Raw genomic sequence first — 26,315 nt, forward strand, 5'->3', positions numbered from 1 at the left:
AAGTCTCGCATCAGTATAGTATACTGTGTTTTTACCTTACTCAATGCGGATTCCACGTCTTCATAGAAGCTTTCAACTGAAGCGTCATCATGGCTGGATGTAGGCGCTTAAGCCTGTACCACCTTCATCTTGTATTTTTTATTGAGTTTAATTACGATGCCTACCACCTTTTCAATAATGCTATAGTATTTTTCTATGTTGCCAGCTATGTTTCTGTGAATGTTTCTGTGTGCCAGGCACAAGTTCGCCCAAATAAACTGTTAAATCCCAACACAAAGTATCCTGTCTTCGGCCATGTCACGACCCCGTGACAATATGTATCCAAGAATAGAGATGTATTTACTTTATATTGGTGTTGTATCTCTGGGCTTAGCTTGTGCCATTGTGAGTGATTTATGGGCAATATTCTGTGGCTTTTGAAGTGTGGTCGAGTACTTTCGTGGAGTGGAGTGTTAAATATTGCACGTATTGCACGTTTTTGTAGCACTAAAATAGAATTAAGATTCATGACAGTCATTGTTAGCCACACTAAGCAGCAGTATGTTAGTCGTGAGTGTACTAGAGCGTAGTGAATTTGTCGCTTGATATTTGTTGGAACGTACTACCTTAGCCTATTTAAAATGCCGATTTTTCTGCGAAGATCTTTTTTTATCATGTCCAGTAAGGGGACCAAGAAAATTGTTGGTGAAATAGAATTCTTGAAAATTTTATTGTTGTTCGCTGAATCTCATTACCCTGGAAGTAAACTGGTGCGCATGGAATGGAAGTTACCCCTTTCAGTTTGAAGACCGTATATTTTGTTTTAGAAATGTTGAGTTTAAGTTTGTTTACATTTAACCAAACATTGAGCTTATTCATCCATATATTGGCTTCTTTATTTAATTCACATACATCTGATCCTGCAAAGAATACGTTTGTCTTGTCGGCATACAAAATTATTGTTTTATAATCCTCAATATTGGAAATATCATTAATGAACAGCGGAAATAGACCAGGTCCAAGGATGGATCCATGAGAACACCGTATCTAATGTGTACGACTTGTGAGTGTATATTGTTTATATCATCACCATCATCATCATGGTTAGCGCCGGCAGTGACGCCTGGTGGCAGGCCTGGGTGGCAGCGTCTGAGATATGAGCGGCTCTCTTAGGAGGGGGGGGCGGTTCGTGCGAACAGTTCTCTCTAGCGGTGTGACCGCAGTGATTGCGCACCGGGGGCCGTCGTGGTAAGTCAAGCGTTGGTGACGCCACCTTGGGTGTGGTATTGTGTTTGTTATGTCGTTGAGTCTTGTGTAATTTTGTGTAAGGCTCTTTTAGCATGTTGATCCCAATTGATGTTATAATAATTCGGCTGATGATATCGTCGATCAAAGGCTGTTAAATAAATGGGCGATGTTTGGTACGTTTCAACCGTGTCTACTGTGTCCGTTCACTCCAAGAGCGTGGTGCTTGCCACTTTGAGACTCCACGCTGGGGCCTATTGGGGGCTCTTGAAGCATCGGACAACAGTTTTCGTGGCTTGGTACAAGCTTTTGTTTGAGCCGGAGAAGAGTAGGCCCAGGGCGCCTAGGGGGACTTCTGCGCCTAGGATGCGTGCTGGTTGGATGCCGGTTGTTGTCGAGCGACTCATTAGGCCTAAGGCTCGGCGTAGCCGCCTGCTGCATGTAGCGCAACTAGGCAGATCGTGGCATTAAGGTGTTGTTATCTTGCAATGCACAAGTTTAGAAAAGTGACCTTTGTTTTTATTTTAGCTTGGCGTCTCGGCCGCCGCTGATGTATTAGCTAGCAGTACGGACCATTGTACCACGTGGACCACGAGCCCGAAGCTCCCTTCCCTTTTCTCTACTGCATTGTTCTGTCGAGTGTTTTGGAACGTACGCAGTTGGATTGATGAAACCCGCGGCTGGCTGTCTTCTGCACATCGTCAGTGCCGCTGGCCAGGAATGCGGATGAGACGTCGGACGATGGACATTCCGGGGACGTGCGCAACTGCCTGCAGTCAAGGGTGCCCTTTTGAGTGCAGGTCGCAACCAGAAGACAGGTTGGTACAAGTGACGGTTCTTCACGCCGACGGCAACGTTGTCGTTGCGAGACCAGTACTGAGGTGAAGTCGTCGAGCCAGACAGTGCAGCAGTGTCGACCAGCGGCGGTTTAGTGGTGCACGGACATTCTTTAGGGACATGTGTTGTGATCTTTTGTTACAGCTGAAGTAGCTAATTCCTTTTTTTTTTTTTTTTTTTTTGCAAAGACTGCTGCGCTGCGCGGCGCACGAGCCACCCCCACACTGAAACGGCTGCTGCGCTGTACAGAAGTGACGTCATGCACTTTCCCGGTTAGGCACTTTGTTTGAATAGTTGGAGTGTTTAGCGGTATGTGTAGATGTAACGATAGAAGCAGTAAAAGTTACGTTCAAACGTGAATGTAAAAAACATGGTAGTTAGGTCCAGCGTGACAACAATTCGAAACCGGCTTGTTAATCATTTCAAATGAATTGGCAGCTGTGGCCTAGTTGGTTAGAGCAACACAATATGAACTGGTGAGGTATGTGGTTGGAGCCTTATTGCAGTGTTTGTTACTTTTATTTTTTTTTTGTTCACACTTGTATTGTTTTTACATTCGCGCCAGCTCATCGGCCTCCCATCAGCCTGACTTGCTGCTGGTGGTGTTCCTGTCCACAGGCCGTTTAATATTGGATGTTTGATGACTCCCGCAGAATTGGCTGTATTTGTTATGATAAAGTGGTTTGCGAATTAATGCTCTTAATCGACAAGACGCAAAAGGACACGAAAAACTCAAACGCAGCTGGCTGCATTGGTTTTCGCCAGCACATGCGTAAAGAATATTGATTTCTTCGCTTCATCTAGGTTTTGATGACAGAAAAGCACACTCCAAAATAGAGGAAACTTTTTCTGTCGCTCAATGTAACATCCCCAGACGAGGTAACCGGCAGGCCGCTTCAAAATACTGACATGCCATCGCAATGGTCTAGCCCATCAGCACTTGATAAACAATACCCAAGGCGAAGTGCCGATGGCGTAAGCCTATCTAATACAAAACAGCTTGTCTGCCTTGCTGAATAGCACGCATGGCCTGTGACAACACGGGAGCATTTACGTAGCAACGATGAGAACGGCCGTACGTGTTCGCACTTAACAAAACAGCCGGCAATGCAGTAGCTTTGGCCTTCAGAGATCGCAGGCTTCTTAAGAACTCTACAGTAAAGTTGTATCCATCCATCGTAAGAACACTTCGCTGACACACTTTGGTTTCATGCATGTGCGTTCGGTCAGTCACACGTGAACTGTGCAAAAGCATTTATTTCATCGTCGAACTTGCCCTTCGCGACAAGCAAAACTCGGCAGCAAGGACACTTTCACCTTTGACAACACCTCGTTTGGCATTGTAATCTAGAAATTACAGTACGTCCAACAACAATAATCCGCACTTCATATTGAGAAACATTATGGCGCACACACTCAGATGAAGCTGCGGCGTGGTGGACAACCGCGCTAGCTCCAACCTCTAGGTTTAACTGGGCATCCAGCAATCACATGAAGCAGCGATGACACAGAGTCTCCTGTCCTCCTTGGGGGCGGCCTAGGCCGAGGGCACGATTTTGCCGGAGTTTTCACCACCAACACACACTGCCGGCAACTACCATCTCGCACCGTTTACCTTTTGCAGCCGCAGCGCCCATGGCCCCCCATGTATTTAAAATATTTGTAATATCTCTTTAACTAACAAATATAGGCTAATTGACTCATCAGACACCTGATTAGTAAAATTTTTGTAGGTCTGACACCATATACATGAATAATTTATGCATTTAAATAGCTTTAGGTAATAATTTTTAAGTGACGTCACTTCCGTGCCTCGCAGGAGCCACTTCTGTGTGGGGCTGGCTGCTGCACCGCGCGGAGCAGAAGACGCTGCCCTTTTTTTTTCCCGGGCTATGGTTTGAATTAAGGTTGAAAGGATGTGGGGCTGCTAACACCCGTTGTAAAGTTTTTTGCGCCTCATGGCCCACATGTCTCGTGCATAAGCCGCATTGAGGGGCAACAACTATCGAGCGGTAGCTGGCATGGTGCTCGCGAGCATTTGTTATCACCGCCATCATCATCATAGTTAGTGCGTAGCGCCGGCAGTGACACCTGGCAGCAGGCCTGGGTGGCGGCGCTCGAGATATGAGCCGCTCTCTTCAGTGGGTGACGGTTTTGCGCGAACAGTTGTCTCTCGCGTGAGTCTCCGGTGCGCGGCACCGCGGGTCGCATACCGAGGGGCCCTTCTGGTGAGCCAAGTCTTGGCAAAAGCGTCTTGTATGAGTGTTCTTGAGTTGTTGTTTTTGAGTGTTGTGTAATATTGTGTAAGGTTCTTTAGCATGTGTTGGATCACAATTGATGTTATAATAGTTCGGCTGATGACATCGTCATTCTGAAAGCAGTTAAATGAATTTGTGTTGTTTTTTTTTTTTTGTTCGGTCCCATCGCGTCTGCTGTGCCCGGTCACTCCAAGAGCGTGACGCTCGCTCTCTACATTGAGACCCTACAGACTGAATGTGTGTCTTACACCGATTTAAACATAGATTCCCACTCTCTTGATGTGGTACAGGAACAAAAAGTTTTTGGTGTTGTGTTTTCTGGATGCATATGTAGAACTCACACATAGACCTCATTGTAGAAAAGTTGTCTGCTGCACTTTCTGTTCTATTTTAGGTGCCTTCATATGTTATCACCTCGTGGGATGTTCCAACTATACCATTCCCTTTTTCGATCGCATATAAGCTACTGCACTTTAGTATAAGCTACAGCCACAAAACAGAGTATTGACAGGTTATTGCTGCTTGAAAAGAAAGCTATTTATTGCATCAATAATGTTTATTATTTATACCCCACAAAAGTGCTTTTTTTAGAAAACAGAATTATTACTGTGAAAGATACTGATGCATGCCACCTGGTACATCAACTGTATTTTGCTGATAAGAAAAAACTGCGAACTTTCTAAAAAATTTGTTGGCCCTCGTAGAACAACCCAGCATCCACATAACACTAGTACCCAAAAGGTGGTTCATGAAGCGCTGTTAAACAAACTACTACACTCAAACCCTGAGCTACAATGTACCCAAGCAGTTAAATAAATTAGTGATGTGCATGAATATATAAGCGTTATTGTCACGCATGCATATTTTTGATGTCCTTGATAAATTTTGAATTTATGCCTAAAGCTCACAAATTTACTTTGTATCTATGCTTTTACTGCAAAAGCTGTTATGAGATCAAAACTCTGATCACGCACAGCGCCGCCGCCGATTTTTTCTCTTTGATAAATTTCAAGTAAGCTTGCAAATTTACCTTGTATCTATGCTTTTATAGCGAAAGCTATTATGAGATCAAAAGTCAGGTCTCGCGCAGCGCCGCCGCTGCCACCGCCAGTGTCCGTAACTACATTGTACAAATTGAGAAAAGAAAAATCTAGTACCAAAGACACAGTGGGGCTCAAAATCGGATCCGCTGCATGCCATCCCAGTATTTTATCACTGAGCCACGCCAGTGCTTGGAACTCGTTTGCAAACTTGCCTTAGGCAGGCTTGATATGGGGTAACGAATTGCGTTATCACAACTTATAAAGCGTTTTATAACAGCGAAAGAACAAACAGTCGTCACGCAATGCAAAAAGTCTAACGAGTAGGTCGTGCAATGCTCCAACCTATTACAATAGCTTGTTTTTAATCACCTATTAACTGTGGTACATACCCACTTCAGGCATAATTCCTCATCGTTGTCAGCCGCTCCATGAATAATTGGCACAAAATTCTTTGCAAGCGTTTAGCAGATACCATGCTTCTCGGAAGAATGACGAAAAATAGCATAGCAAATGCCAGCCTACTGTCCTAAAATTTTTATTATTAATGCCGTAGTGGCCGGGTATCAAGCAAGTTTTCTTGTAGTAGTTACCCAATGAGTCTTAGGGAAAAGCTCTGAAAGGCCACTCTTCTAGCTTTAACTGTGACTGTGCTGCGCCCTCTGCGCAGACCTGGCGTATTTACGATGTATTCACCAGCTGCATGCTCTTTTTTCTTTTTTTAAATGTTGCTTTTCTTCATACCTATTTTCGCATTGTAACGGGCAATACTTTCTTGGCGGTCACATTATTCACTCGTGTATTAACCTAGTCACAGTGCGCACGCATGTATTTATATATGCATTTATAGTGCATGATGATCATCATCATTTTCTTGGCCACTGCATCACTACTTTTGCGCCGCTCTTGCCTGCCGACAGCCGAAGACAGTCGAAAGCTCGGCTGCTCATTTCGGTGGCATTAGTGGAGCTCCTTTGTCTGCATAGATGCTGAGACCTTGTGGAAGCCAAAGTGACAAGGCATTCATTTTAGAGATGAAAAGAGCAGGCTTCCTAGTCCTCTGCACCTATGATTACATACTGTTATCATTTTCCACATTATTTTCAAGCAGTGAACTTGGTGTGTGGCTTAATATTGCTACCATTGATGAACGAGCCACTGTGGCTCATACGCGATTTTGGGCGCGAAGAAGAAGAGAACATCTTCGTTGCTCTGGTTCAAGTGAACTCCTGGCTGCAGGTCTTGTTTTGTTCGTGACATTACTGGTGGAGACGCTGGGTACGTGTACTTCGGCTGTGTCGGCCATCGTGGAGACAGCTACATCTCTCAGAGCGAGAATCAGCCGCCGCCTGCGTGGGTTACCCCCTGAATTTGGTCCCTTGGCATCGACACCCAGAAAGATGGCAACTGCGATGACAAGCCAGGCGGTCCAAACCAGCGATGCCCATGATTCTCATCTCGCCCATGTTTTTCACGTGCCACAGACACCAAAGCCGTTCCATAGAGACATCTTCGAGGATGTTGATGACTGGCTAGACCACTTTGATTGGGTTGCCAGTATCAACGAATGGGACGATGTTCGCAAGATGCGCCGAGGTTACTTCTACTTGGAGGATTCTGCGAAGACGTGGCACGAGAACCACGAGGGCTCCTTTGCAACATGGCAAGAGTTTAGCCGACAGCTCCGTGACGCCTATCGCAACACCGAGAGGAAGGAGAGGGCTGAACAAGCCATATCCTGCAGAAACCAACGGCCGAACGAACGTGTATCCATGTTTGTCGAGGACATGCTTCGGCTCTTCAAGCGCGCGGACCCTGCCATGCCTGAGGAAAAGAAGGTGCGGCATTTGATGCGCGGAGTAAAAGAACAGCTTTTCGCTGGGCTCGTGTGCAATCCACCAACGACAGTCGCCCAGTTCATTGAGGCAACTACGATGGAACGTACGCCGCAGCAGCGGTCGTCACAATACGAACGCCAGATCCCGGCCACCACATGCTCTATCGGCTCTGACAGCGAGAGACAGACCCTCGCAGACTTCATTCGAAGTATCGTTCGGGACGAATTGCGACAGCTTCAGGCAGTGGGATCCCATCCACCTGTGTCAGCCCTCGCGGATGTAATCAGACAAGAAGTCCGGCAGGCCGTCACACCCCTGGCCCCAATCGCACCGCCGATTCCCGAGGCCCCAGCCCTGACATACGCAGCGTCATTGCGATCCCCTGCGCCACCGGCTACAGACACTGCTATGCGGCCAAGGTACCAGGCTATGCAGCCATTCCACGACACTGCTTCGAGCCCACCTCTCGGCTCAAGGTTTTCGAGCCCACCCACCTATCCGCCGTCTATCTCAAGACAAAGTGGTAGCAAGGCAAGCACGTGGCGCACCTCGGATAACCGTTCGCTCTGCTATCACTGTGGCGAAGCGGGTCACAAATACCGGAACTGTCAATACCGGCAACTAGGTCTCCGCGGCTTCCACCCTGATGCTCGATGCCCGCACTACGGTGAGCGCCACCGCGAAATTGAAGCCTATCTCACGGGCCGACGTACTCCTTCGACTATTCGGCACCACCAGTCGAGATCACCATTGCCTCGCCGGTCTACGTCACCCAGTTTGCCCTCATCGTCTTCCGCTCCTTTCAGGAGCCGGTCACCAAGTCCCCGCTGGGGAAACTAGGAACGGCGACTTCTGGGGATGAAGTCGCGGCCCGGCGAACTGTAAAAGACCCTCCTTCGACGCAACGACCGGACGAGGGCGATTCCGGTTTCGCAGTGTTCTCCGACAGCAAAATGATTGTTTCTGCCGAAATTGCCGTCTTCGTCGACAATCATGCTGTTAACGCCCTCGTCGACACCGGTGCCGACTATTCCGTAATGAGCGCCACACTGGCATCTGAACTGAGGAAGGTTACCACGCCATGGCAAGGACCTCAGTTGCGCACGGCAGGTGGCCATCTGGTGACGCCTACTGGTATGTGCACGGCACGCATTCGAATACGTACGTCGACATTTGCGGGCTCTTTCCTTGTATTGCGCATATGCTCTCGGCCAGTAATTCTAGGAATGGACTTCCTTCGTGAATACGGCGCCGTCATCGACCTCCGTGAATTACTTGTGTCGTTCGAGGATCCTTTTTGCGCTGCAACTGACAGTACGCAATTCCGGAAAAGAGCGCTCCGTGTTACCGACGATTCTTTGACTCTCCCACCTCGAAGCAGCCTCTTTGTCAAAGTGGAACTAGGACAGGACGTGTCTGACGCGGTAATTGCAGAGGCCAATTTGTTTCTCCTTATTTCACGATAAATTTGTGTTGCCCGAGGAATCATTCAGCCTAGCAATAGGCATGCTCACCTGCTGGTCACGAACTTCAGCGACAAATACCGCCACCTAACGAGACACACTGCCATTGCATGTTGTGAAGAACTTGCCGATGCCGATGGTCCGTCAACGTTAGCTTCATTTTCATCGAATGGCCACCCTGACGAAGCCTTCGTGAGCACTCTCGACGTAAACGAGAAACTACCTTCGGCTCAACGAGAAAGCCTTTTGCGTATACTCGGCTCATTTCAAGACTGCTTTGCCACTACGTCAAAGGTTAAACAGACACCACTTGCTCAACATCGTATCATCACGGAACCCACTGAGAGACCCATCCGACAACATGCCTATAGGGTGTTGCAAAAAGAGCAAGATGCTATACGTGACCAAGTCCAGCAGATGCTTCAGGACGACGTCATTCAGCCATCGACCAGTCCCTGGGCTTCGCCAGTTGTGCTAGTAAAGAAGAAGGACGGTACGTTGCGTTTTTGCGTTGATTACCGTAAACTGAACAAGGTCACCAAAAAGGATGTTTATCCTCTACCCCGGATAGATGACTCGTTGTACCGTATACGCAATGCTAAATATTTTTCCTCCATGGATTTGCGTAGCGGCTACTGGCAAATCGCAGTGGACGAGCGCGACCGCGAAAAGACGGCGTTTATTACTCCCGACGGTCTGTACGAGTTTAAAGTGTTGCGTTTCGGTCTATGCTTAGCGCCAGCTACTTTTCAAAGAATGAAGGATACGGTTCTCACGGGGCTCAAATGGCAATCATGTCTTGTTTACCTTGATGACGTCGCGGTCTTTGCAGACACGTTTGAACAACACGTCCAACGCCTTCATGCAGTTCTTCAGGCAATCAGAACAGCGGGGTTGTCTCTCAAACCCGACAAATGTCATTTTGGATATGAAGAACTGAAGTTCCTTGGTCACGTTGTGAGCCATGCCGGCATCCGCCCAGATCCCGAGAAAACCCGCGCCGTTGCCGCCTTTCCCGTGCCCACAAATAAGTGCGACCTACGCCGATTTCTGGGGCTCTGTGCGTATAACAGGCGCTTTGTCAAAAACTTCTCGAAGATTGCTGAACCCCTCAACAAGCTTACAAAAGACGGTGTCTCGTTTGTTTGGGGTCCCGATCAGTGCCATGCGTTCGACACCCTCCGAAACCTCCTCCAGGCTCAGCCTGTACTAGGTCATTTTGACGAAAGCGCTGACACGGAATTACACACTGACGCCAGCAACGTTGGACTAGGAGCGGTATTAGTTCAGTGGCAAAATTGCGTAGAGCGCGTGATCGCTTATGCGAGCAGAACGTTATCCCCAGCGGAGAAAAACTATTCTGCAACCGAAAAGGAATGCCTCGCTGTTGTCTGGGCCATAACAAAGTTCCGCCCATACTTGTGTGGTCGCCCATTCAGGGTAGTTAGCGACCACCCTTCCCTTTGTTGGCTCGCGAATCTCAAAGATCCCTCAGGTCGTCTAGCACGATGGAGCCTTCGGCTACAAGATTTCGATGTCACCATCGTCCACAAATCTGGGCAGAAACACAACGACGCCGACTGTCTCTCACGTGCACCGGTCGAAAATGCCAACACTGACCTTGAAGACGACACTTTTCTTTCTGCCGTATCAGCAACCAGCTTAGCTGAGCAACAGCGTCACGACTCGGAGCTCATCCCGCTCATTGACTACCTGGAAGGACGCAATTCCCACCTTCCTCGAAGCTTTGCACGCTCACTATCTTCCTTTTGTTTTCGTGATAGAGTGCTTTATAAAAAGAACTTTCATCCTACACAAGCTATGTATCTGCTTGTTGTGCCAACTACGTTTCGTGGTGACATTTTACGTGCGTGTCATGATGAGCCATCATCCGGACACCTCAGCTATACGCGCACGCTGAAACGGATTCAACGCTCCTACTACTGACCACGTCTCGCGAAGACTGTGAAGCACTACGTTCGCACATGTCGTGACTGTCAGCGACGTAAGATTCCACCTTTACGACGAACGGGACTACTGCACCCAATTAGCCCACCAAAGGCGCCCTTTCACCAGATTGGCATGGACTTGCTGGGGTCATTCCCCATGTCTTCGTCTGAAAACCGGTGGATTGTCGTCGCTACAGACTACTTAACACGCTACTGTAAAACCAAGGCACTTCCAAAAGCCACGGCAGCAGATGTCGCCCAATTTTTTGTTAACAGCATCGTCTTACGTCACGGTGCTCCAGCTGTCGTCATAACTGATCGTGGGACAGCTTTCACCGCAGAGATGCTGCAGGAAGTCTTGCGATTAAGTGGCACGGAACATCGTAAAACAACGGCTTACCACCCGCAAGCAAATGGGCTGACTGAACGACTCAATAAGACAATTGCAGACATGCTGTCAATGTATGTGGACATCAATCACAAGAACTGGGACACCATACTTCCCTACGTAACTTTTGCGTATAACACTGCTGTTCAAGAAAGTACCGGTTTCACACCTTTTCACTTAGTCCACGGTCGCAACGTCACGACGATGCTCGACGCCATGCTCCTTCCCGACAACTTAGGAATATACCACACGTATGCCGCCAAATTCGCGCAGTGCGCAGAAGAGGCCCGTCAACTTGCTCGTCACCGTATTCAACGTCACCAAACCGCAGACGCGCGCCGATACAATCTTCGCCACCGTGAAGTTATTTTTAAGCCAGGTGATGAAGTCTGGGGGTGGACCCCTATCCGACGGCGTGGACGTTCAGAAAAGCTTCCTCGCCGCTACTTCGGCCCTTACAAGGTTGTGCGACGTCTCAGCGACGTCACTTACGAGGTTCTCCCACAAGACAATTCGAGACGTTCCCGTTTCACCCCGCAAACTGAAGTCGTTCACGTTTCACGGCTGAAACCATACTTTTCGCGCTGTGAATCGCCAGTGAGTGACTGACTTTATTCGTCTCTCCCTTACATTCTTTCCTATTTTTCTTATATCTCATTTAACTCTTGGCTCCACAACCAACTATGTTATTCCGCCTTACGCCATTCATTTTGCTTGCATGGTAATTTTCATCTAATTTTCTTTTCTTTTTTTGCCTTTATATACAGCATCGAGACGATGCTTCTTGGGAGAGGGGGTAATGCCACCATTGATGAACGAGCCACTGTGGCTAATACGCGATTTTGGGCGCGAAGAAGAAAAGAACATCTTCGTTGCTCTGGTTCAAGTGAACTCCTGGCTGCAGGTCTTGTTTTGTTCGTGACAATATTGTATATATGGCATGTCACTTGTTTCTTCATTTAGAACTACAGGGTAGGTACTTACTGCCAGTGTTGTTCATTGCAGCAAGACTGCAACATGGCCATTGAAGACAGGGTGGCCTTTGCCTGCCTCCACCTCCCAGACTCCAAGGTATGTCATACTACGCTCACTCCACCCGACTAGATGAAAAAAGCCGCCTGCATCTTCCCATGGGGGCACTCGGAATATAAATGCGTTGCAGAGTGTTATTGGGTATGGTTTGGGAATGCTTAACTGTTATTTCATCTTCATTATTCTTATTGATTGAATGAAGGAGAAGTGTTGCCTTCAACTAGTGTTGAGACACTAATGTTGGCTTGTGCCCCAGTACTGGTTGAAAATACTGCTGCTTCCATCACATCTACTTGAGTCAAGCAAAGTGCCAAGTTAAGCGAAAGCCAAGTTAAAAAGCCCTTGACTGAATTGCAAACCTTCACTCCGCCACTTATATGCTCACTGCCTGCGTTCGAGGGAGAGAACTATGGGGGAGAGGTCTGCGCTTCCACTGTGCATGTTTGGCATGCTTAACACCCAGTGGTGTCTTATCTTTTAATGGCTTCTGGAACAACAGTTTTGCGGGTGTCATCCTGGGCCGACACGAGATGCGAGCATGCGCAGTGGGGGTACATCGTGCGCTACATCGTGCGGCTAAGAAATGCTCCGCATTTAAAACAAAACAAGGATAATAAGAACAGTGCAACAAGCTAGTCATGTGTACCTACATCGTTATGTACTCGTTCAAAGTTATACTCGTGTCTAATTACACCCTGCCATACCCACATTCATACCCATATTTAGGCCGTTTTTTTTCAGACAATAAAATTTCAAAAAATAAAAGTGCTATCACTTTTGGGTCTCTGTCCTTGTTGCAAATGAACTTTAGGTGGAAAAACATTGCTGTACCTAAAGCTGCGCCGAAACAAGCTATTAGCAAAAAACTATATAAATAACTTTTAACTGTTAACTTGAGGACTATTCTTTATATTGAAATGTTATAAGACGTGACAATGTATAGCATAACCACTTTTTTTAAATATCAAAAGCACATGTAGCTTCAAAATAGAGGGCTGTAATACCTGGACTGAGCACCCTGGTTCTGCACCATTTGGGTGGAGGCAGACTGGCAAATGACAAAGTTGAAGTTAAAGATGCATCACAAAAGAGTTTGTTCAGAAATAGTATCAACTGTGCTCCTTATGTCTTACACTTAGTGGGTTTGTGGTAATCCATTTTTTTGTTCAACTTTAATGAAATGCAAAGAACTCGTTAACTTGACGGCAAGAAGTAGCGTCCCAGGAGCTGCAGCCTACTTTTACACTGTCAAGTGAAGAAAACAAGGGGGGGGGGGGGGGGGAGGAAATTGTGGTTCTCTTGAGTACTGTGTAATAAAAGCAGATAAGTGTACTCATTAAAACAGATAAACACACCCATTAGTACGCACTCACATTCATACTCATGGCTACTTGCTTTCATTCATACTCCTCCTTAGTCGTACTCAATGGTACAAACTTGCATTTATACTCATACCTACTCACACTATTTGGTACTCAGGCTTGTACTGATGTCTGCTCACACTCGTAGACATGCCTACTCACACTTATTCTAACTCAGTCACATTCATAGTCATCTCTACACACACTGATTATTACGGGTTAGTACTTGCACCTACTCATACTCATTGTGTCTGCTCATGCTCATTAGTACACACTCGCCTTCATGCTCAGATCTACACGCACTCATTGCTACTCATTTTCGTTCATGGTCAACCTTAGTTGCATTCAATGGTACAAACTTGCATTTTTACTCATGCCTGCTCACACCATGTGATGATCAGCCTTGTACTAATGTCTGCTTACACTCATTAGTACATATTGATGTTCATAGACACGTCTATTCACACTTATTCCAACTCAGTCACATTCATACTTTTATCTACACACACTCATTATTACTGGTTAGTACTCACGCTTATTCATACTCATTGTGTCTGCCCACGCTCATTAGTACACACTTGCGTTCATGCTATGCTCACACCTACACACACTCGTTGCTACTTGTTTTCGTTCATGGTCATATTTAGTCGCATTCAATAGTACAACTTGCATTTTTGCTCATGCCTGCTCACACCATGTGGTAGTCAGGCTTGTACTGATGTGTGCTAACACTCATTAGTACATATTCATAGACACATCTGCTCACACTTATTTCAAATCAGTCACGTTCATACTCATATCTACACACACTCGTTATTACTGGTTAGTACTCACGCCTACTCACACTCATTGTGTCTGCTCGCGCTCATTAAAACACACTTGGATTCATACTCACACCTACACACACTGATTGCTACTTTGCCTGCTCACACCAGCTGGTAGTCAGGCTTGTACTAATGTCTACTCACAATCATTAGTACATATTCATGTTCATAGACACGTCTGCTCACACTTATTTCAACCCATTCACGTTCGCACTCATATCTACACACGCTCATTATTACTGGGTTAGTACTCATGCCTGTTCTCACTCATTGTGTCTGCTCACACTCATTAGAGAGAGAATTATTTTAGTGGGAAGCTGGAGAGGTTTGCCTGGTTTTTCACCTGACAGGCTACTCCAGTAGCCGGGTGATGACAGTGATATACACAATGATAAACACACAACACATACAGTTATATACACGCATAAGTCACATAACACATAAAGTCACTCACACGCACTTCACTATTTACAAGGTTTCGTTCAAGCCTGTGGCCCGTAAGAATGTCAGTAGCGCTTTTGTAGAGTCTAACGCACTGGGAGTGTTCTGCCATGGGCCTAGAGTATTTTTTAACCTCAAATTTGTGTCTTGTTGCATTTTTAAGCCCATCTTCAGAGACTGTCTCTCTGATGCGTATTTTGTACACTCACAGAGGACGTGATTGACGTCTTCAACAGCGTTACATTGGGCACAAAATGCTGAGTCGGACAGTCCAATTTTGTTCCTGAAGTAGTTCGTATATGCAAAGTTTTGTCGGATGCGGTGTGAACACATTTCATCTTGCCTGTTGAAATTTCGCGGCATTCTAGTCACACGATGGATCAATCTTGTACAGAGGCCCATACTGTTGGCTAGGGTCTGTCCAGAGGGATCGCTGGAGGTGTCAGGCGTGTGCCGACGCATTGTGTCTTGCCTCGAGAAAAATATCTCGACGATTTCTGCTGAAGTGTCATTTCCAGCTTCGGCAGCGCCGTCAGCCCGGATGTTGCCTTGTATTCCGCAGTTGGTAGGTATCCTTACTGACATGCTTTGGCCGCAAAATAACACACACAAAGTAAAGAAACACTAAACGACAGTTTAGTGTTTAGTTGGTAAGCAAGTACCAACTAGGCCAACAATCAGTATTGTTACAGTAGGTATCCACTAGAGAACAATACGATGATGGAGATTACAGGCTTTCTTGCAAAGGCGTTTGATGTCCATGACGAGTTAGTCCTGTGCTCATGGAGATCTCAGCGACTGCAGTGCTGCTCTTGAATCAGTGAAGATGACCCAGGACTCGGCTGTCTGGTCAATGATGTAATTAATGGCAGCCCGCAGTGCAGCCTGTTCAGTGGCTGTAGATGAGCTGCAGTGACTCAGAGTGGCAGAGATGGTGACATTGGCAGATAGAATCCAGATGCCAATGGCAGATGATGTAGACGTAACAGAGCCGTCAGTGTAACTATGACGGTGAGTTCTGTAGCAGTTTTCCAAAAGCTCTAGAGTGAAATGTCTGCATGCTGGTTCGGGTGTGCGTCTTTTACTCTTGAACCCAGGCACAAAGGTGACTACGGTTCACGAAGGAGATTTATCGATGGTTCTGCATGCATTGATGCTCTCTGATAATGTAGTGGGAGGAGGCTATGCACAGGGGTACTGTCTGAAGCAAAAGCATTTTCTGGTGCTCTCGTAGCATCTTGCAGGTGGACTCGAAGAAACTCTTGCTGCAGAAGAACAGGAGCTGAAAGGCGCCTACTTTCAGCAAGGGTTCCGATGCTTGATGTGTTCTTTGGTAGGCCAAAGCACACCCTCAGGGCTTGTGCCTGGACTCCATTCAATGCCTGTATGTTTGTTCCAGAAATTCCATGCATCACAGAAATGCTGTAACATAGGAGACCTTCGCAAAGAGCGGTATACATTTGTAACATAGCATTAACGGTACAGCCACCGGCATTGCCTGTTAGTAAGCGAAAGATGGTTGCGTATGACACAACCTTTTCCTTTAATATCCGAATGTGGAGAGTCCACGTCATTAGCTGGTCGATTGTTACTCCCAGAAACTTATGATTTGTCACGTACCAAATGGGAAATTTAGATACCTTTAATGTGTAGCGTGAGACATCACCCCTCGTAAAATCAATGGCGGCACACTTTTCTGGTGACATGGTTAGACTTCGTTCGGGCAAAACATTTTCGATGGAGTTGAGACCTTTCTGCAATCTTTCTTGTAGAACACGTCAGTTGCGACTGCTGCTCGATATACAAATGTCATCTGTGTAAAGTGAAATTTCTACCGATGCTGGGATGCAATTCTCTTGTCCGATGAGAGAGATGTTGAATAAGGTCGGACTGAGGACACCCCTTTGGGGAACTCCTTGATGCACTGTGTGTGGAGTTGTGTCACCTTCTTTTGTGAACATTGTAGACTGTCCTGTCTCTGAGGTAGTCCAAGATCCAGTGGTACATACAACCTCTTACACCTAATGACCTCAGGGCGTGTAGGATAGACTCATGAGTCACATTATCAAACGCTCCTTTGACGTCAAGGAATACACTGATAGTGATGTTGCCGGTTGCTTTGTTCAACTTTACGCAGTTTATGAGATTGATTACATTGTCAATGCTGCTGCGTCCTTTTCTAAATCCAGACATTTGTTGGGGGTAGGCATTCTTGTTCATAAGCAGCCATTCCAGGCGTATCGACACCATCTTCTCCATGAGCTTTCCTACGCAGCTGAGAAGAGCAATGGGGCGATAGTAGTTGAGTTCCGTGGGTGGCTTGCCTGGCTTCAGAACAGGAATAACACGGGCTCATTTCCAGGACGATTCAAGACGGCCACTCTCTCAGCTGGCATTGAATACGGCAAGTAGACACATCTTTGCCTTGTCGCCTAAATCGGTTATCTCAGCGTGGCTGACGCAATCAGGTCCAGGAGATGACGTCTTGTTTATCAGTGCCATATCACCAAGAAGTTTCGAAGGTTAATCTACCTCAATGGTGCTTGGCGGCGTTGAAACTTTTCGTGATGCACGAGGTAACGTTGCTAGAGCCGCTGCAGTGATCTTGGAGCAGAAAGCCTCCGCCATGTCCAACTCGCTGCTGTTACGAGACAAAGCAGCTGAGCTGAATGAATGCAGTTGGGTCGGTGGGGTTTTCCGGCTACGAGCTATACTCCATATTCTTGACAGCGGCTTTCTTGGGTCTAGTTTTGAACAGAAGAGCCGCCATTGCCTCTAATCTAGCTTGTCCAGATAATGTTTAATTCGCTTTTGTATTCGCCTGTACACACGGTACACACTGCACGCCTGTACACACTGTACACGCTCACTAGTACACACTTGCATTCATAATCACACCTACACACACTCGTTGCTACTCGTTTTCGTTCATGGTTATACTTATTCGCATTCAATAGTACAAACTTGCATTTTTACTCATACCTGTTCACACCATGCGGTAGTTTACGGCTTGTACTAATGTCTGCTCACCCTCATTAGTACATATTCATGTTCATAGACACATCTGCTCACACTTACTTCAGCTCAGTCATGTTCATACTCATATCTACACACACTCGTTATTACTGGTTAGTACTCATGCCTATTCACACTCATTGCGTCTGCTCACGCTCATTGGTACACACTTGCATTCATACTCACACCTACACACACTCGTTGCTACTCGTTTTTGTTCATGGTCATACTTAGTCGCATTCAATAGTACAAACTTGCATTTTTACTCATGCCTGTTCAACCATTTGGTAGTCAGGCTTGTACTTATGTGTGCTCACACTCATTAGTACATAATCATGTTCATAGACGTGTCTGCTCACACTTATTCCAACTCAGTCTCGTTCATACTCATGTCTACACACACTCATTATTACTGGTTAGTACTCACGCCTATTAACACTCATTGTGTCTGTTCACGCTCATTGGTACACACTTGCACTCATACTCACTTCTACACACACTCGTTGCTACTCGTTTTCGTTCATGGTCATACTTAGTCGCAATAAATAGTACAAACTTGCATTTTTACTCATGCCTGCTCACACCATGTGGTAGTCAGGCTTGTACTGATATCTGCTCAGACTCATTGGTACATATTCATGTTCACAGGCCACTCTTCGTCTACTCACTTAATGTTTTAATATTTATTATACTTCGATCAAATAAACCATCATAACAAGCTTAATAAAATGAAGAATTGATTTGAGGGTAACATGCTCTTTTGAAGGCGCCCTGAAACACTTTTTCAAGTCGCCATGGAGCCTCTAAGCATGCTTCTTGCCTCAGAAATTTACCGCTGCAAAGTTTCTAGAATCGGTCTAGTACAAGCGGAGTTCCAAAAATTTGCCACTCGCTGCAATTGCATTCTCTCTTCTCGTCCCGACGAAATAGCTGGAAGCTAAGCAGGGAGTAATTGCACGGCGAAAAAAAAAATACTTCACACGCACCTCGTGACCTTGAGCACCTGTTTGTTTTTTTCTTCGCATACGCGGCTTTTCAGTGCGATCGCACACGTACTTGTGAACAAGCGGCGGCCCTGGTTATGACGAGCGCACCATGCTCAAATCAAGCAATGCCTGTGGCCAGAGCCGTATACTTCTTCTTGACTGTGACAAGTGATTTCTGAGCTTTTAGTGTCATTTGCCAAGGAAAGAAAGCAATTTTTAGCTTTGAAAATTTATTGTGAATTACAGGCTACGTGCTGTGCTACAATATTTGTCTCACTTCTTCTCGGTAGCCTCGACTACCGATCGGCAGTGCTTTCTGATTATGTTCAGTAAGTGTTGCTGGGCCTAGAAGTGTGGCAGCTTGGGCTAGTTGGTATGACATGAGGATAGTTATAGCGCGAGTTCTCACGCTATAACTATCGTTGCTGGGCCCCTTTAAATGTGAAGGGAGACTTCACCGCAAAGCGAATATTTTTTTTACTAGTTGCTTTCAGTGCTTAGTACCTCTACACTGCAATGAAACCACCTTCATAGGCAGTGACATGCGGATCAATATACATTCATTCATTCATTATGAATATTTCGAAACTGTTTGATAAATTAAATTCGAATCAAAGCGAATTCGAACACTCAACCAGTCGTTCGAATATTCAAAGCATTTGAATATTTGCACCAGCCTACTATTCACACTAATTCTGCCTGCTCACGCTCATTAGTACACACTTGCATTCATACTCACATCTACACACACTCGTTGCTACTCGTTTTCGTTCATGGTCATACTTAGTCGCATTCAATAGTACGAACTTGCATTTTTACTCATGCCTGCTCACACCATTTAGTAGTCAGGCTTGTACCGATAATTGCTCAGTCTCATTAGTACATATTCACAGACATGTCTACTCACACTTACTCCAAATCAGTCGTGTTTCTAGTCAATGGCACACATGTTGATTATTACTGGTTAGTACTCACGTGTCACATTCATACTATCAATCAGGTAATAGAGAAATGCTCAGAGTATAACCAACCACTATACATAGCCTTTATAGATTACGAGAAGGCGTTTGATTCAGTAGAAATACCAGCCGTCATGCAGACACTGCGGAATCAGGACGTCGATAAAGCATATATAAACATCCTGGAAGAAATCTACAGGGGATCAACTGGTACCATACCATAGTGATTCATAAAGAAAGCAACAAAATACCAATCAAGAAGCGTGTAAGGCAGGGGGACACAATCTCCCCAATGCTATTTACCGCGTGCTTACAGGAGGTTTTCAGAATCCTAGAATGGGAACAGTTAGGGATAAGAGTTAATGGAGAGTACCTTAGTAACCTGCACTTCGCCGATGACATTGCATTGCTGAGTAACTCAGGGGACGAATTGCAACTCATGATTACGGAATTAGACAAGGAGAGCAGAAAGGTAGGTCTTAAAATGAATCTGCAGAAAACGAAAGTAATGTACAACAACCTCGGAAAAGAGCAGCACTTCGAGATAGGTAATAGTGCTCTTCAAGTTGTAAAAGACTATGTCTACTTAGGGCAGGTAATTACTGTGGGGCCGAACCACGAGATTGAAGTGACTAGAAGAATAAGAATGGGGTGGAGCACATTTGGCAAGCACACTCAAATAATGACAGGTAGATTGCCACTATCCCTCAAGAGGAAGGTATATAACAGCTGTATCTTGCCGGTACTTAGCTACGGAGCAGAAACCTGGAGACTTACAAAGAAGGTTCAGCTTAAATTGAGGACGACGCAGCGAGCAATGGAAAGAAAAATGGTAGGTGTAACCTTAAGAGACAAGAAGAGAGCAGAGTGGATTAGGGAACAAACGGGGGTTAAGGACATCATAGCTGAAATAAAGAAGAAGAAATGGACATGGGCCGGGCATGTAGCACGTAGACAGGATAACCGCTGGTCGTTAAGGGTAACTGACTGGATTCCCAGAGAAGGCAAGCGGGTTAGGCGGAGACAGAAGGTTAGGTGGGCAGATGAGATTAAGAAGTTTGCGGGTATAAATTGGCAGCAGCAGGCACAGGACCGGGTTAACTGGCGGAACATGGGAGAGGCCTTTGTCCTGCAGTGGACGTAGTCAGGCTGATGATGATGATGATGACTCACGTCTGTTCACACTTATTGTGTCTGCTCACGCAGTTCTTGGGCGCGTGGTCCTGGTGTCGCTCACGGAGCAAGCGGCTCGATAGTTCCGACTAACTGGACATTGCGGCCACACGGTAAAAAAGTTCCACGAGAGCTTCTGCGGTGAAGTCCAGCGACTAATTATGGAGTGGCATTTGCAGAGGGAATTGGAGCTATGCACCCAGCATCCGGAAGAATCCTTGCTGGAGTATGTACGGGTGATGAACAAACTGTATCGTCTCAGTACCCTCATACCACCAATGCAGAAAAAGTTAAGCACGTTACGAGACAAGCGACGTGACTTCTCACAAAATACAAGAAAAGCTAAAGACTTCTAGTAAATGTCTAAAAAGAGTAGTCTGAAGATATATAAGAAGTCTTGTTGAGATGTTATTTAAACCTAAGCAGCTAGAAAACCTCCTGTACCTGTGCTAACGCCACGTTATTATACGGCTAGAAAACATCTAGCAAGAGTTCTAAAAACATCGTCCTAGATTTTTGAAAGAACCTTTGTAAACATTTACTATGCTTATATTATTAGAAGCATAGTAAACTTCATGCCAAAATTTTAAAAAGACTTTTGCTAAATCCTTTAACACCTTTTTTAAACATTTATTTTTCATGCAAACCAGCTTGTTGAGCATTTCCCATGGTTAATTTGTTGCATCATTGCAGCATTTTAAAATAGGTGCATTTAGCTGTTCACTGTTGTGAGTGACGAGTAGGGACAGCAGCACAATTTGGCATCAGATTGATTGGTGGCACTTTTCTAACCAGCAAAATTGGTGCCCAATTTGTTGAAAGAATGAATTAGTGACTGCCGTCTATCATTACAATGATCTCTTTTGCTTGGAGACAAGACAGGCTTTTAAATGTCAACTCATTTTCGTTACTGTTGTTGCCTGGAATGCATCATACTGCACATGCAAAAGTAAATGCAAAATTTCAATAAATCTTGTTGCATACTTGTAACCTTTATTGTACATAACAATGGCTACACACTTTGTCCCAAAACTTGCACGCTTTATAGTAACTTTGATTATACAAAGCAATTGAGGTGCTGGCCAGATACTTCATCCAGGAACCTGCACACGTACAGAACTCACAAACTGTTTTCTTCGAGCATACTTCTATCAGTGCAACAAAAATTACCAGGCTAGCTTAGCAAACAAATTATTAGCCCATTAGCAAATATATCGCGGTAGAAAATTTTTTAGAGCCGAAATGCAGCAGTCACACAATTGATTGTTTTCTCACTCAGTGCACTTAAATTTAGGTATGTTGCCCCGCCGCGGTGGTCTAGTGGCTAAGGTACTCGGCTGCTGACTTGCAGGTCGCGGGTTCAAATCCCGGCTGCGGCGGCTGCATTTCCGATGGAGGCGGAAATGTCGTAGGCCCGTGTGCTCAGATTTGGGTGCACGTTAAAGAACCCCAGGTGGTCAAAATTTCCGGAGTCCTCCACTACGGCGTCTCTCATAATCATATGGTGGTTTTGGGACGTTAAACCCCACAAATCAATCAATTTAGGTATGTTAGAACCATGATTAGTTTAAATCAATGGGTCTCGCCACAAATCTGTGTTTAACAATCAAATTGTGATTTTGGTAACACCCTTAATTCAAGTTCATTCCAAAATACTTGCACAAAAGTCACAGTGAAGTAAAAATTGCTACAATATTCTAGAATGCCTTCTGTCAGTTATCATTAACAATGCTAAGCATGGTTAGGTATAACTGTATATATCACACATGGTTAGGTATTGGCAAAGTTAGGTATGATTAAGTATGACAGTATAAAATCACTTGATTGCACATGGCATTAAGTTCGAGAAGACAATGAACTAAGGTTACAAAAACATATTAAAACATAATATTCAGTCAATATTACAGTGAAATTAAAAATATGGATCTGCTACAGCTTTATTGCAATGCAAAAAGTTCAATTTTTAAGTGACTAATTGCACACTAAAAAAATTAAACACGACATAAAACCTTAGGAAGTAGTAAAACTTCTTTTGGGCCTAGTTGGTTCATAGCCATAGAATATACTTTTACAGCGCAAACATAAAACGATCCACAAAGAAAGCGACGACACACACCAGCGCTGGTCGGAAAAACTGGAAGATGTATCAACGAGCGGCTCAGGGAACACGCTCAAAAAGTTAACAAGAACGAAGATAAAGGAGCCCATCTTGTGGCTCATATTAATTCTTGCTGCAATTGTGAGCCACGTTTTGAAGGGACGTCGATCCTTGGCAGGAGTAACAATGAACATGCGCTGCTGGCTTTGGAAGCCTATCATATCAGAAAAAGGGCTCAGCTTTGTATAAGCGACACGTCTCTGACGCTGCTCCCATCTGAGTTTCAGTTCATTTCATCACGTATGTAATACACGGTTTCATTTCTTTTGTCAACTCTGATTGTTCCTCTGAGTGTCTGTTATCTGTCGAGATGTGTGGCGCATGTGCGGTGAGGTTGCCCAGGAGGTATTTATGCATTGACATATCCCGAAATAAAGTCAGTTGTTAGAAAAAAAAAAAAAAAAAAAAAAAAAAAAAAGCGCTGGTGTGTGTCGTCGCTTTCTTTGTGGATCGTTTTATGTTTGCGCTGTAAAAGTATATTCTATGGCTTAGGAAGTAGCACTGACGCATTCAGAGACGTGCCTTGTGCATGTATTAATATTCAGTCCCAAGAAAAGAGAACTGCCACTGCAGATGAGTTATGTGTCCAGGGGTACACAAGGTAAGACAGTAAGGGTGTAAGCTGCCCAATGAACTAAGAATAATGAAATTTTGGTGCCTGCAATAAGTGGGTATGTTTGCATAGAAAAGTTTGTGGCAGTCATGTTTCTACACACTCTCACTTGGAAAAATTCTTAGAGCATGTCTATGCTTTGAAATATTCCACTCGGAAGTTTAGTTGTGCTTTTCATGATTACGCATGCAAGGCAGTGAGGATGAGCAAAATATTACTCTCTGGTGGAACGAGCAGTCAGTGTTTGCTATTACCAGCCGGTAGTAAAAAGGTAACCATTAGAATGTTTGTCTATGGCTTCGACACATGGTCAGATTATATGCGACACCTCAGGGAGTAGTAGCTGTGTGCTAGTGATCACTGTCCTGCATGATATCTGAGCATAGGCATGCCAGAATTTCTTGGATCTATGTAGGAATGTGACTGGCTCAAATTTTCAATACGTGCATGGCTGCCTGCTGCAGTCACTGATAAGTTCTTTATTGAATGTTATTCGAGGGTACGGCTGACAGTGATAATTATTGTTGCACATTGTGTCCCCCTGAATACATAGCTACCTGCAAAGGTGGCTTTTACACACATCAGTTACAGCACTGACTTTTTAAAAAACAAACAAACAGAAGGCTTAATTTTGAACATCCTGAACATGCGAGCTACTTGAATACAGCCACCAGGTGGCTCAGTGAAGTTCTCTTTTCATAGGAAACAGAAGCCATGCGCATCTGCTGTACATTCGGCAGCCAAATTTTTCACGAGCTACCATTGATGACAAGCTTGTCCGCAATTCTTTAACACTCAGTTCGTACAAGGTGCATGCATAGGCTGCGATGGAAACACCGAAAAAACAATTTAGTGACATGTGTGTCTGAGCAAAACTGAATTAGTCAGTCTATTTAAAATGATTTATAACAATGTGTCTTAAAACAAGCAGGATGTACACAAACTAAAGATGTTACAAGCAAAACTTTCTTGATGTTTTTGGTGAACACAGTTGCAACCTTATGAAAGAAAATGCAATTTCCACATTGCAGATGTGTTAAAACCATGCTTTGATTGCGCTTGTGCATAGTGCATTGATAGCAAATTGAATGATACCACTACACATACATGATGGTATGCACTTTCATCAAGTATCCATTGCAGGTAATCTATATTATTAAATATGAAATTAATTTCAAATACAACTAATGTAGCTTTCTTCAGGCAGCTCACAATGGGACGATTATACCTATAATGTCAGAAATTGGTGTCACTGAGTTACTATTGTGCGCTGCCGAATTGTGGTCATCAGTTTCAATGATAATAGTTGGCTAAATAGGCAGTAACCCTTACTTAAGCATCGAAAGCTGTTTAATGGAAAAGAAAAAAAAAAACGTGGAAATGGAAAAACACAAGACACAAGGCGCCCACCTTGAACGACACCATAATGATAAAGCGTGCAAGCTTCTGCAGCAATCTCGGGGAACCAGAATTTTGAAAGCTAGTGACCGCGATTCAGCAATAAGATTTGATGAAATTGATTTCCAAATTTGTAAAATTTCTTCAGTGCAGATAGCTTGAAAACTTGCAGTCTATATTTATTATGAAATAAATGTGGTGTCCAATTTTGCATTTTAACAGCAATAAGTGCATGACTTTTGCATGGTTTTCAAGATTTACAACATTATTGCGAGTTTGAGTGATAAATAAAGTAATCCCGTTAACATCTGTTAATGTTGTTTGTTGGTGTTACGAACCATGTGCACAGAAACCTTTGCTTCCTTTTTCTTCCGCTCACAGCAAGTTAGTAAAGTGAGGCATAGCACGGACCTGCCTTGAGAACTCTTTGAACAGGTCGTGCTTTCACGACATCCCTGCAAGCTTCAAAGCTCAAGTATCCCGGTGTGAGGCTTCGGATTTTCCTGAGGCGTTTATCGCATCTGTCGCTGAGACTATCCTGTGGACCAATAGGGCAGAGCAGAAGCAGGGACAGAATGCGAGCAACACGAATACAGAGCGATAGCCATTGTTCCGTACAAACACCAGATATCACACAGGCTAAAGAAAATCGGAAAACGTGTGGGAGTTTGTGTGCTGTTCTCTGCACCATTAAAATTAATCTGTCTCACCAAATCTACTAACCCTCTGAAAAAGCAGTCATCAACGAAATGTAGAGTTAAGCATAGGAACAGGTATGTGGCATGTTTCCGGGAAGTTGTCTATAGGGCCCCCTTTTCCTGTGGTGCTTGATACGTCGGAACAACCGGAAGGTGTCTGAACGATCGACTGAGAGAACATGCTAACAATGTTAGAAATGGGAAAGATGGTTTTCTTGCTCAGCACTGCACTGAATGCAACTGTGTGCCCCTTTTCAAGGACACAGTGACGCCGTATAAGCACAGGGATGAGCGCACCCGAGTTGACATCGAGGCTGTGCAGATGGCACACAAACAGGTGTCATGCATTTGCAAGCCCGCCGTGTCTCTCTCCGAGAAGGAACGAAGATTCCTTGAAGGTTTCGGTGGACGCAACTAGTTATAGTACTTTTACTTTTCTGTTCCCATTCTCTATAAATGTTTCTTTGCCATTTTCTTTTATGTTGCTTTTTTCCCTTGCCCGTGCATTGCTCTTTGTCGCACGGTTTACTGTCTCCTCTATATGTTTTCGCGCTGTGCGCAATAAACACAGTCGGAAGTTAGCGCTCGTCTCCTTCTTGTCTCTTTGTCGTCGTTCTGTTCTCACACTATTACTATCGTCACGTCATGCCCACTAGCCCA

The 26,315-nt window shown here is 44.9% G+C and overlaps 1 protein-coding gene across 9 annotated transcripts in view; it reads left to right on the plus strand.

Annotated features, from left to right (window-relative positions):
- Positions 1-26,315, plus strand: part of mio (GATOR complex protein mio) — a 768,187-nt gene that overhangs the window by 585,582 nt on the left and 156,290 nt on the right. For all 9 annotated transcript variants that reach the window (XM_075896295.1, XM_075895366.1, XM_075865082.1 and 6 more), the window contains one exon: positions 12,003-12,068. In XM_075896295.1, coding sequence (XP_075752410.1) covers positions 12,003-12,068 — 66 coding nt within the window. The remainder of the gene's footprint in view (positions 1-12,002; positions 12,069-26,315) is intronic.

Source organism: Rhipicephalus microplus, chromosome 1 (assembly GCF_043290135.1).
Source record: "Rhipicephalus microplus isolate Deutch F79 chromosome 1, USDA_Rmic, whole genome shotgun sequence".
Taxonomy (NCBI): Eukaryota; Metazoa; Arthropoda; class Arachnida; order Ixodida; family Ixodidae; genus Rhipicephalus; species Rhipicephalus microplus.